The sequence below is a fragment of the Ascaphus truei genome, unplaced genomic scaffold (assembly GCF_040206685.1).
Source record: "Ascaphus truei isolate aAscTru1 unplaced genomic scaffold, aAscTru1.hap1 HAP1_SCAFFOLD_594, whole genome shotgun sequence".
Lineage (NCBI taxonomy): Eukaryota > Metazoa > Chordata > Amphibia > Anura > Ascaphidae > Ascaphus > Ascaphus truei.
Genome location: NW_027456927.1, coordinates 67,991 through 80,967, shown reverse-complemented (window position 1 = coordinate 80,967; position 12,977 = coordinate 67,991). Strand labels below are relative to the sequence as shown.

At 47.9% G+C, this 12,977-nt stretch overlaps 1 protein-coding gene across 1 annotated transcript; it reads left to right on the top strand.

The window, feature by feature from the left end:
• Positions 1-345: 345 nt before the first annotated feature.
• Positions 346-11,154, top strand: SMIM24 (small integral membrane protein 24). The gene is made up of 4 exons (XM_075584446.1): positions 346-504; positions 8,169-8,304; positions 9,396-9,431; positions 10,280-11,154. Exons 1-4 carry the CDS (start codon positions 441-443, stop codon positions 10,398-10,400), a joined length of 357 nt encoding a protein of 118 aa, XP_075440561.1. The 5' UTR covers positions 346-440; the 3' UTR covers positions 10,401-11,154.
• The last annotated feature ends 1,823 nt before the right edge of the window (positions 11,155-12,977 follow it).

The following is a 12,977-nucleotide window of genomic DNA, read 5'->3' as shown; positions in this document are numbered from 1 at the left end:
TACTCTGTGATATATACGATGCAGAGTATATCCATTGATAATGAACGCGCTGCACTGTATAATGCTGACGAGTATCTATACACTGAATAAACATGCTGCACTGTATAATAATAATAATTATTATTATACACTGATAATGAACAGCCTGTTCTTTACTATAATACTGAGACTCTCGGAGGATGTATTAAATGGTAACAGACTTCCTGTGGTGCCTCATTGCCTGGGGACACATAGGTCTCTGGTTGGGAAAAGGTTACTCTGTTGCCATGGATTTAGATACAGTGGATTTTACCCCCGGGGCAGCCATAAAACCGCTGATTGGCGATTGATTAATTGAGCGGGAGGTGCAGGGAGCAGAGCGCCCTATGAGGTAGGGTCCAGATCTGGGCACTCTGTGCAGAGTTGGACTGACACTCTCCTTGGTTTTCTCCAGTGTTGCAATGTCTTCCCTCACGTCAGTCCTGTTGGGGTTGATGCTCATCACTTCCACTATGGCGCAGCAGGGTAAGAAAACCGCCTGTAAGGGAGGCTGGCACTGCCTGAGCGGTGTATGAGAGGGAGGCTGGCACTGCCTGAGCAGTGTAGGAGAGGGAGGCTGGCACTGCCTGTGCGGTGTATGAGAGGGAGGCTGGCACTGCCTGTGCTGTGTATGAAGGGGAGGCTGGCACTGCCTGTGCTGTGTATGAGGGGGAGGCTGGCACTGCCTGTGCTGTGTATGAAGGGGAGGCTGGCACTGCCTGTGCTGTGTATGAGGGGGAGGCTGGCACTGCCTGTGCTGTGTATGAGGGGGAGGCTAGCACTGCCTGTGCTGTGTATGAGAGGGAGGCTGGCACTGCCTGTGCTGTGTATGAGGTGGAGGCTGGCACTGCCTGTGCTGTGTATGAGGGAGGCTGGCACTGCCTGTGCTGTGTATGAGAGGGAGGCTGGCACTGCCTGTGCTGTGTATAATAGTGGGAGGCTGGCACTGCCTGTGCTGTGTATGAGAGGAAGGCTGGCACTGCCTGTGCTGTGTATGAGAGGAAGGCTGGCACTGCCTGTGCTGTGTATGAGAGGGAGGCTGGCACTGCCTGTGCTGTGTATGAGGGGGAGGCTGGCACTGCCTGTGCTGTGTATAATAGGTGGTGGCTGGCACTGCCTGTGTGGGTATAATAGGGGGAGACTGGCACTGCTGTGCTGTGTATGAGAGGGAGGCTGGCACTGCCAGTGCTGTGTATAATAGTGGGAGGCTGGCACTGCCTGTGCAGTGTATGACAGGGAGGCTGACACTGCCTGTGCTGTGTATGAGAGGGAGGCTGGCACTGCCTGTGCTCTGTATGAGAGGGAGGCTGGCACTGCATGTGCTGTGTATAATAGGGGGAGACTGGCACTGCCTGTGCTGTGTATAATAGGGGGAGGCTGGCACTGCCTGTGCTGTGTATAATAGGGGGAGGCTGGCACTGCCTGTGCTGTGTATAATAGGGTGAGGCTGGCACTGCCTGTGCTGTGTATAATAGGGGGAGGCTGGCTCTGCCTATGCTGGGTATGAGAGGTAGGCTGGCAATGCCTGTGCTGTGTATAATAGGGGGAGGCTGGCACTGCCTGTGCTCTGTATAATAGGGGGAGGCTGGCTCTGCCTATGCTGGGTATGAGAGGGAGGCTGGCACTGCCTGTGCTGTGTATGAGGGGGAGGCTGGCACTGCCTGTGCTGTGTATGAGAGGGAGGCCGGCACTGCCTGTGCTGTGTATAATAGTGGGAGGCTGGCACTGCCTGTGCTGTGTATAATAGTGGGAGGCTGGCACTGCCTGTGCTGTGTATGAGAGGGAGGCTGGCACTGCCTGTGCTGTGTACAATAGGGGGAGGCTGGCACTGCCTGTGCTGTGTATGAGAGGGAGGCTTGCACTGCCTGTGCTGTGTATAATAGTGGGTGGCTGGCACTGTCTGTGCTGTGTATGAGAGGGAGGCTGGCACTGCCTGTGCTGTGTATAATAGGGGGAAGCTGGCACTGCCTGTGCTGTGTATGAGAGGGAGGTTGGCACTGCCTGTGCTGTGTATGAGGCAGGCTGGCACTGGCTGTGCTGTGTATGAGGGGGAGGCTGGCACTGCCTGTGCTGTGTATGAGAGGGAGGCTGGCATTGCCTGTGCTGTGTATGAGAGGGAGGCTGGCACTGCCTGTGCTGTGTATGAGAGGGAGGCTGGCACTGCCTGTGCTGTGTATGAGGGGGAGGCTGGCACTGCCTGTGCTGTGTATGAGGGGGAGGCTGGCACTGCCTGTGCTGTGTATGAGAGGCAGGCTGGCACTGCCTGTGCTGTGTATGAGGGAGGCTGGCACTCTCTGTGCTGTGTATAATATATACATCTCTCTGTGAACTCTCTGAAGGTAGATTTCTTTTATTTGATGGCCGGCCATCTCAATGTCTTGGATTGATCTAGACTGCTGTGGGGCCTAATTATCCGACACTTCGGGGGCTGCGTCATCCATCTCTTCACCCCAAACTCTTCCTCTAATATCGCATATCTGTTTTGCAGCGAGATCTTTTCCTGGACAGTTTCCTTATCTCCAGTTTTTGTAGTTTTCTTTCCAGATGAGCTGGTTTGGGCAGTCTTGTTTTTCCTTTTCATTGTTACCTGTTCATCATCACCATCTTTGCAAAGTTCGCCGCCATCTTTGCTAGGTACATTGCCTTCCTGAGTAGAATTATGTGTGTCTAGTAAAAAACTCTGACCGCTCCTGTGTTCTCCATCTGACTCTCCCCGGGCCGGAGGTGCACGTTCTAGACCAAAAGACCCCAAAACCTCCTCCACAGACGTGAGCCCAAGACACCCCGAAGACTCCGCTCCCTTTATCATGAGATGTTGTACTCTGTATACTAGACATTTCCTTCTGTCTATAATGGTTGTGCTCGGCTTCTGGGCAATCTTTAAAGGAATGACCACATTTATAGCATATCCTTGTCACACTCGGAGCTGTGATGACCAATAGAACCACATAAAGTTCATCTGATTTTATCACACGCTGAGCTTAAGTGTCTTGGGGAATCACATTTAAAACACTTTTTAGGCAGTCCCCAATAAAACATCGCCCGCGGTCCCTTCCAATATATATGGAGTTTGGGAGGTGACATGCCACGTTGTGTGTGTATCTGAGTTTAACTTTAAACCCGTAGCCCCATTACAGAAACCTTAAGCAGCCATATTTTTCACTGGACCAGTCTGAACATCACATTGTCTTTGTAGCCAAAAATATATGTCCTCTACCGCTAAAGTCTCAATATCAAAGATAATATTTACTTCCACGGTCACAGGGCGAGATACTTGGATAACTTAAAAAAATTCCCATTCTGGATATCTTTGTAACAAAACCAGAATTTTTTTCTAGCCCGTTTATTTATTATTTATTTATTTATAAAATATTTTACCAGGAAGTAATACATTGAGAGTTACCTCTCGTTTTCACGTATGTCCTGGGCACAGAGTTAAGACATATAATACATGGTTAAAAATACAGTTAAATAAATGAGCAGGGTATACATTATATACAAGACATTGCGTGCACAGTTAAAGATTATATTATGGGCGTATGAAACTGTTACAGACCAGATTAAAATGTGGGACAGCCTTAGATCTGAAAGAACTTTTGGTGTCTTAAAGCTGACTTCATAGTTCCTGCTATTTGGGGCACGCATCAAAGCATAAACCTCACTGGGTTGGAAGTCAAGAGAAATGTTGATCAAGTCCTTTCCTATAACAAATCTGTCTGGTATAGGAACCATATTCTCACAATAATGCAGTCTGACTATGTTCCTGCACTTTCTGGCATCGTCAAATGACATATGAGATGTACATGGGCATCTTGTACTCCATGCTGACTGTTGGGGGGGGGAGGGAGGGGGGAGCTGGCTCAGCCGCTCCTGTTGGTTTTGCTGCTGTTCTTGCTTCACCTAAGGACTTTGCTTTTGCCGCTCCTGTTTCTGCTAAGGGTTTTGATGCTGCTGCAGGCTGTATGGATTTCTCTCTCATTTTAGGAATCTCCATTTCTTGTGCCTCAAGCCTCTACTGCTTCAGCGGTTTCCACTGCTTCAGCCCTTTCTATTTCAGACACTTCTTCCTATGCTTGGGCTGTTTGCTGGTCTGTCTCAAGTGTATTTCCAGCATTATTCAGGCTCTCAGCTTGGGCTGTTTGCAGTGTGTCTGCCTTGGGTGTGGCTGCTAATTCCTGCATCTTTCCGCTTCCTTCAGCTGTTTGCAAGGTCTCTGTCTCCGGTGCAGTTGTTTGCAGGTTCTCTGTTTCCGGTGCAGTTGTTTGCAGGTTCTCTGTCTCAGGTGTAGCTGCAGCTGCCTGTGCATTAGTGTGTATCTCCTTACTAACTTGTGGGATAGCAATTTCTGTCACTCCCAGTCTCCTTCTCTCATGTTCTGCCTGTCTTTTTCTCTTGGCTTCATTAGGCCTTGAGCTGGTTTTAGCCGCAATTCTCTTACCCTTCTGGTTCTGAGCTGGACTTTCAGTATATTCCATTTCAGCTTCTTTCTGTCCAACATTTTCATGCATCTCTTTTTCCACATTTTCTGATTGTTTCTTTTGCAAAAGTTTCTGCACTTTAGCTTCAAGGGAAACTTTCCTGTCCGCATTCAGTTTAGCATGAACCCTGGTTCCAACTTCTCTCCCTCCTCCAGGGTCTGCCGCCATCTTGTCTCACAGCTCCTCCCCTTCCTGTGTGTGAGGGGAATCTTTTTTTATTTGAAATACAAAATACAAATATTTACAAATACAATACTTACAGAATAGCATCCAGAGAATGACATAAACATTACATTTATCTTAGAGAATTCCCTTTTCAAAGATATCTAAACGCATCTCTCCAACCTCTCAGATTCCCTCTGGTATATACACACTTTACATCTTATAGATAAATAACACAAAGTAATCAAGCAAGTTTCCTGCAAAAAGAAAATCTAATTCTTAATGTCCTTTAGATTAGAAAAGACTTGAGTCTGTATCTTTTTCCCCTTAATACTATTCACATTAATTAGTTGCCGCCTTCAGCGGAGAGGGGCACTTTGGCATATTTAGTGAATCACCACCACCCTTTTTTTTTTGCACCATTTTTCTTTTTGACCATTTTCTTTCTCCCGGGGGGACTCTCTGATGGCAGATTTCTCTTATTTGATTGTCCGGCCATCTCAATGTCCTGAATAGATCCAGACTGCTGCGAGATCTGACTGTCTGACATATCGGGGTCTGCGTCATCCATCTTTTCACCCCAACACTTTTCCTCCAATACCTCATAACTATTGTGCAGCGAGATCTCTTCTTGGACAGTTTCTGTAGTTTTCTTTCTAGCTGAGCTGGTTTGGGCAGTCTTGTTTTTATTTGTTATTGTTTCCCATTCATTATCGCCATCTTTGCAGGGTTCGCCGCCATCTTTGCAGGGTTCGCCGCCATCTTTGCAGGGTTCGCCGCCATCTTTGCAGGGCTCGCCGCCATTTTTGCAGGGTTCGCCGCCATCTTTGCAGGGTTCGTCGCCATCTTTGCAGGGTTCGCCGCCATCCTTGCGGGGTACATCACCTTCCTGAGTAGAATTCTCTGTGTTTGGTACAAAACTCAGATCGCTCCTGTGCTCTCCGTCTGCCCCCCTTTGGGCTGGAAGCGTATATGTCAGACCCAGAGACTTTAAAACCTCTTCTGCAGGTGCAAGTTGAAGACATTCTGATGACTCTGTGATATTCTCTTTATCACTAGGAGATGCTGTATTCTGTACACTACACATTTCCTTCTGCGTATAATGGTTGTGCTCGGCTTCTGGGCAATCTTTATAGGAATGACCACATTTATAGCACAGGTTGCAGACAATGTCCTTGTCACACTCAGAGCTGTGATGACCAATAGAACCACATAAAGCGCACCTGATTTTGTCACATGCTGAGCTTAAGTGCCTGGGGGAAACACATTTAAAACACTTTTTAGGCTGTCCCCAATAAAAACATCGCCCGCGATCCCTTCCAATATATATGGCGTTTGGGAGGTGACATGCCACATTGTGTGTGTACCTGAGCTTAACTTTAAACTTGTAGCCCCCATTCCAGAAACCTTCAGCATCCATATTTTTCACTGGACCGGACTGAATATCGCACTGTCTTTGTAGCCAAAAACGTATATCTTCTACCGCTACAGTCTCAATATCAAAGATAATATTCACTTCCACGGTCACAGGGCGAGATACTTGGATAACTTTAAAGAATTCCCATTCTGGATTATCCTTCTCTTCTCTGTAACAAAACCAGAATTTTTCTAGCCCTTCTGGTGTCTTAAAGCTAACTTCATAGTTTCTGCCATTAGGAGCATGTAACAAAGCATAAACTTCACTGGGTTGGAAGCAAAGAGAAACTTTGTTCAAGTCTTTTCCTATAACAAATCTGTCCGGTATAGGAACCATATCCCCACAATAATGCAGTCTGACTACGTTCCTGCGCTTTCTGGCATCATCAAATTACATATAAGATGTACCTGGGCGTCTTGTACTCCATGCTGACTGCTGGGGGGGAGCTGGCTCAGCCGCATCTGTTGGTTTTGCTGCAGTTCCTGATTCACCTAAGGACTTTGCCTTTGCCGCTCCTGTTTCTGCTAAGGATTTTGGTGCTGCTGCAGGCTGTATGGATTTCTCTCCCACTTTAGGAATCTCCATTTCTTGTGCCTCAAAAGCCTCTACTGCTTCAGCCACTTCTTCCTGTGCTTGGGCTGTTTGCTGCTCTGTCTCAGGTGTATTGTCCGCATTATTCAGGCTCTCAGCCTGGGCTGTTGTGTCTGCCTTGGTTGTTGCTGCTAATTCCTGCACCTGTCTGTAACCCTCAGCTGCTTGCAGGGTCTCCGTGTCAGGTACAGTTGTATGCAGAGTTTCTGTATCAGGTACAGTTGTATACAGGGTCACTGTGTCAGGTGCAGTTGCTTGCGGGGTCTCTATGTCAAATGTAGCTGCAGTTGCCTGTGCATTAGTGCGTATGTCCTTACAAATTTGTGGGATAACAATTTCTGTGACCCCAAGTCTCCTTTTCTGCCTGCCTTTTACTCCTGGCTTCATTAGACCTTGAGCTGGTTTTAGCCGCAGTTCTCTTACCCATCTGGTTCTGAGAACTTTCAGTATTCTCCATTTCAGCTTCTTTCTGCCCAACATTTTCATTCATCTCTTTTTCCATATTTTCTGACTCTTTCTTTTGCAAACATGTCTGCACTTTAGCTCCCAGGGAAACTTTCTTATCCGCATTCAGATTAGCTTGAGACCTGGTTCCAACTCCTCTCCCTCCTCCAGGGTCTGCCGCCATCTTGGCCCACAGCTCCTCCCCTTCCTGTGTGTGAGGGGGAGGTTGGTACTGCTTGTGCTGTGTATGAGAGGGAGGCTGGCACTGCCTGTGCTGTGTATAATAGCGGGAGGCTGGCACTGCCTGTGCTGTGTATAATAGCGGGAGGCTGGCACTGGCTGTGCTGTGTATAATAGCGGGAGGCTGGCACTGCCTGTGCTGTGTATGAGAGGGAGGCTGGCACTGCCTGTGCTGTGTATGAGAGGGAGGCTGGCACTGCCTGTGCTGTGTATGAGAGGGAGGTTGGCACTGCCTGTGCTGTGTATAATAGGGGGAAGCTAGCACTGCCTGTGCTGTGTATGAGAGGGAGGCTGGCACTGCCTGTGCTGTGTATGAGAGGGAGGCTGGCACTGCCTGTGCTGTGTATGAGAGGGAGGCTGGCACTGCCTGTGCTGTGTATGAGAGGGAGGTTGGCACTGCCTGTGCTGTGTATGAGAGGGAGGTTGGCACTGCCTGTGCTGTGTATATTAGGGGGAAGCTAGCACTGCCTGTGCTGTGTATGAGAGGGAGGCTGGCACTGCCTGTGCTGTGTATGAGAGTGAGGCTGGCACTGCCTGTGCTGTGTATGAGAGGGAGGTTGGCACTGCCTGTGCTGTGTATAATAGGGGGAGGTTGGCACTACATGTGCTATGTATAATAGGGGGGTTGGCACTGCCTGTGCTGTGTATAATAGGGGGGTTGGCACTGCCTGTGCTGTGTATAATAGCGGGAGGCTGGCACTGCCTATGCTGTGTGTGAAGTTGACACTGCCTGTGCTGTGTGCGATATGTGGAGGCTAGCGTTGCCTGTGCTGTGTGTGAGGTTGGTACTGCCCACTGTACCCGCCCTTCCCTTGCAGACTCAGTCCGGGCCTCGTCAGGAGGGGGATCCGGCGGACTGCAGCCCTGGTTACTTGGTCTCACAGCGATGGTCGTTTTCCTGTTCATCGTCTTTGTCCTGATGCTCGTTAACAGACTCTGGTGCACAAAGGAGAAGTGTGTACTGCCCCCCCACCCCCCCACACACACACACATGCACACCAGCAACTACCCCTTTACCCCCTGTAACATTCAATTATATATACCCCTACCCCCCAACTATCTCCCCATCCCCCTTATACTCCCCCACACTTGTAGCCCCTATTAAAGCTGCAGTTCAGTCAATATTCTGCATGTGTGTTTTTTTTAATAAATCAGTTCTGTAGTAAGAAAAAATACTTTTAGCATTTTCTGTTTTTACAAAAACAACTTTGAAAGACCAATTTTCTTGTATTCTATTTTAACAAGCATTTGCTAAGGCACTGCCCCTTCATGTCCTGTCACAAGCCCTGGCACACCCCTTTGTCAGCCCTGCCCTCCCTCTAGCACATGTCAGTGCAGGAGTGCTCATGAATATTCATGAGCTTCCACTGACTGACAGAAGCAAATAAAAACATATGCCAGCTCTAATTATGTCACCAAATTTCGCCTATCAATACATGGAGAACGAATTGAGCTGCAGCTATACTGTTCTTTAGCTAATTAGAGATTGCACACATGAAACTATTGAAGTAAAAAAAAAAAAAAAAAAAAAAAAAAAAAGACTGAACTGCAGCTTTAACCCCCCACTCCCTCACCAACCAAACATCCCCCTCGCCGCCCGACAACCCGTAATACTGATAGTCCCCCCAACACCTACCCCAGACACCATAAATCTCATGATCCAAACATTACTCTGATACCCTTTGAACAGTACTACAGTCCCATTGAACATTTTACACATAATCACGAACACCTCATAACCTAAACATTACTCTAAATCCCTGTCATAGAATACCCACAACACTATCCCATCCCCTCAAATAATACTCTTAAACCCACTAACACTCCCTTAATACCGACACGCATGCATCAAACATTACTGTAAGTGTAACACACCCAGATCCTATTCCCTGAGCATCATCTAACCATGCCATATCTACCAACTAATCCACTGCCCATACCCTCCAAATTACCCCATATCCCTCTGTACATCACCCGCACACCCCTCTATGCCCCATATAAAAAAAAAACCTTTCTGTCCTACTAACTACGTCTCTCTCTTACAGACAGGTGTATAACGAGGAAGATCCTAAGAAAGAAAGGTAGGGCCAGTCCTAGAGGGCATTGGGTGTGGGGTAGAGATCATTAAAGAGTAGCACCGCTTTCTTAGCTCGCGTTTGTAGTGGCAGCGACGGTGCCCGCGCGGCGCGAACAACAAGCCTTTATTATATGAGGCCGCCCACAGAGCACAAGACCGATGAAGCGCGAGTGCGCGCGCGATTCTCGGCCAGACAATTTTGTCTTTGTTGAGCGACAGCCGGGTCACGGGCGCGGTTCAGCCAATGAGGGCGAACCACTCACGTGACGTCATGGCCCCTCCTCCGCCACGCCTCCCCATCGCCTGGAACCTCGGTGCAGGTTTCGCGGGAGCGACAGGCACGGTGACTTCACGCGCTCCGTCACGCACGGCCTCTATAAACGCGGCCTTATGTACAATCCTACACACCCGCCGCTTTGAAGCAGTGAGATAAGGATTTGAAAAAAGGAGATCTATCTATCTATTCTTCTATATATAATATATATATATAATCTTCTATGTTGCTGGTGCCGTTGCTGTTAGTATGGAGACAGTGGCAGGGAGCCCTTCCTTGCCTAGAACATGGTCGCAATATAGGAATAGAAGATTTATTCTCCGCATACAGACTTATTAATCAGGAGCATCTGACGAAGGGACGCCCCCCCCCCTCCCCTCCCGAAACGTTACACACCGTCCCTTTAATTATAAGGTGTGGGCATTACATGGTACCACTTCTTTCATGGTTGATTAAAGGCTTCCCTGCCCACTCCCACCACAAAGACCAGTGCCCCTGCCCGTCCGTCCTCTGTCCTAGCGTAGAGAGTGGCGCCTGTTCTGGTCACCTCATGGCGTCCTTCCCTGTCTCACCCGCAGGGCGGCGATGAACGCGTATGAAAACAACGCCCTGGAAGAGGAGGAGGAGGAGAGGGAGAAAGGAAAGAAAGGGCAAGGGAACGAGGAGAAGGAGCAGCAGCAGAAGGTCACCGCCATGTAACACGGACCCTTAACCCCGTCAGTGCCAGAGAGCCGCAGCAGGCTTTTCCGGAACTGAAAGGGATAATGCTGCTCACAAATGCATTTTTTGTTTTTCTTTCTTATCTTTTTTTGGGTGGGGGGGACAGGGGGAGAGGGGGGGAGAGGGGGGGAGCAAAAAGCTGAGAATCAAAATGTTTTTAAAAAGTAAATGATTCTTATGACACTTTTTTTTTAACCGACAAAAGGGGCGTTTAAAGGGGCTGTCCCACTAGTGACCGGAGTGAGCTGGAGCGCAGCGGCGTGTAATGGGCTGAATATCAACCACTAATGCTATTTTTTTTTCCGGACAATTAAGGTGTTTTTATTAATTGCTTTTATTAATATTATTATTATTATTATTTGCTGGTGGGAATTACATCTCATTCCCCCACACCATAATAAAAAACAATGTAACAGGGCTTTTGTGCACGCACCCTCTGTGGCAGGGGGCCGGAGTAATCCCATGTCCCGCCCCATGGCCTCTTTTAGCTATGAAGTAAAGAGGCCTCTTCAGGAAACCCTGTCCGAATAAAAGAGGGATCGGGCCCCCTGTTAAAATCCAGCCCGCTAGCAGCGGGACCCGGCGATTGCATTGGGAGGAGTCAGCAGCCCAGGCTGTAAATATGCAAGCACATGGGAAGGAATCACCGCGGATAGCATTAGACTGGGTATTTTGGCACGTATGCACTGTAAGTAATCTAAATGCAGAAGATTATAAAGAGGTTGATTGATCAGTACGTGGTCGGGATCTTCTTTGTGTGTAGTTGTTGGGATAAGGTGCCCATTAACTGATGGGGTCAGTAGCACCACCCGCAGGTGAAAAGAGAGTGCGTTACCCTAATAACTTATAGGAATCTGGTGCGTGAGAAGCCCTCTTATTATATGAGGCGGGTGCCACTCAACCTACTACCTTATAAAAAAAATCCAGTACAGGAAACGACTTATCACATCAGAGGGGGATGACCCTATTTACTTATAGGATTTCACAGAATTAGACATCATTGTAATATGAGGCAGGTACCACTTACCCTATTAAAATTATTCCCTCCTTGTGACGCCCACTTATCAGACGGAGGTGCTGCTGCCCCTATGAAGTGTCGCAGGGCCTTCTGGTACGGAAGGGGTTAATTTAGCAAGTATCTCTCAGATATGACACAGTTCAAATAAGACCCACCTGTTAGTGACGTCACCCAGAGGGCATTTAACTCCAGCCACTGAACCATGCGAGTAATCCCCAGTCCTCTGTTGGATATATACACTGTACTGTACTTGTATACACACAGTGCACACTGAATATGCACAAAGATACATACACAGATTGCACACCGCATATGCACACAGATACATCCACGGAACATATACACAGATATATCCACGGAACATATACACAGATACATCCACGGCACACACACACACCGCATATACCCAGATACATCCATGGAACACACACTGCATATACACAGATACATCCATGGAACACATACACCTCATATACCCAGATACATCCACGGAACACACACTGCATATACCCAGATACATCCACGGAACACATACACCGCATATACCCAGATACATCCACGGAACACATACACCGCATATACCCAGATACATCCACGGAACACATACACCTCATATACCCAGATACATCCACGGAACACATACACCTCATATACCCAGATACATCCACGGAACACACACTGCATATACCCAGATACATCCACGGAACACATACACCGCATATACCCAGATACATCCACGGAACACACACTGCATATACACAGATACATCCATGGAACACATACACCTCATATACCCAGATACATCCACGGAACACACACTGCATATACCCAGATACATCCACGGAACACATACACCGCATATACCCAGATACATCCACGGAACACATACACCGCATATACCCAGATACATCCACGGAACACACACCGCATATACCCAGATACATCCACGGAACACATACACCGCATATACCCAGATACATCCACGGAACACATACACCTCATATACCCAGATACATCCACGGAACACATACACCTCATATACCCAGATACATCCACGGAACACATACACCTCATATACCCAGATACATCCACGGAACACATACACCTCATATACACAGATACATCCACGGAACACATACACCGAATATACACAGATACATCCACGGAACACATATCCGCATATACACAGATACATCCACGGAACACATACACCGCATATACCCAGATACATCCACGGAACACATACACCGCATATACCCAGATACATCCACGGAACACATACACCTCATATACCCAGATACATCCACGGAACACATACACCTCATATACCCAGATATATCCACGGAACACATACACCTCATATACCCAGATACATCCACGGAACACATACACCTCATATACACAGATACATCCACGGAACACATACACCGAATATACACAGATACATCCACGGAACACATATCCGCATATACACAGATACATCCACGGAACACATACACCGCATATACATCCACGGAACACATACACCGCATATGCAC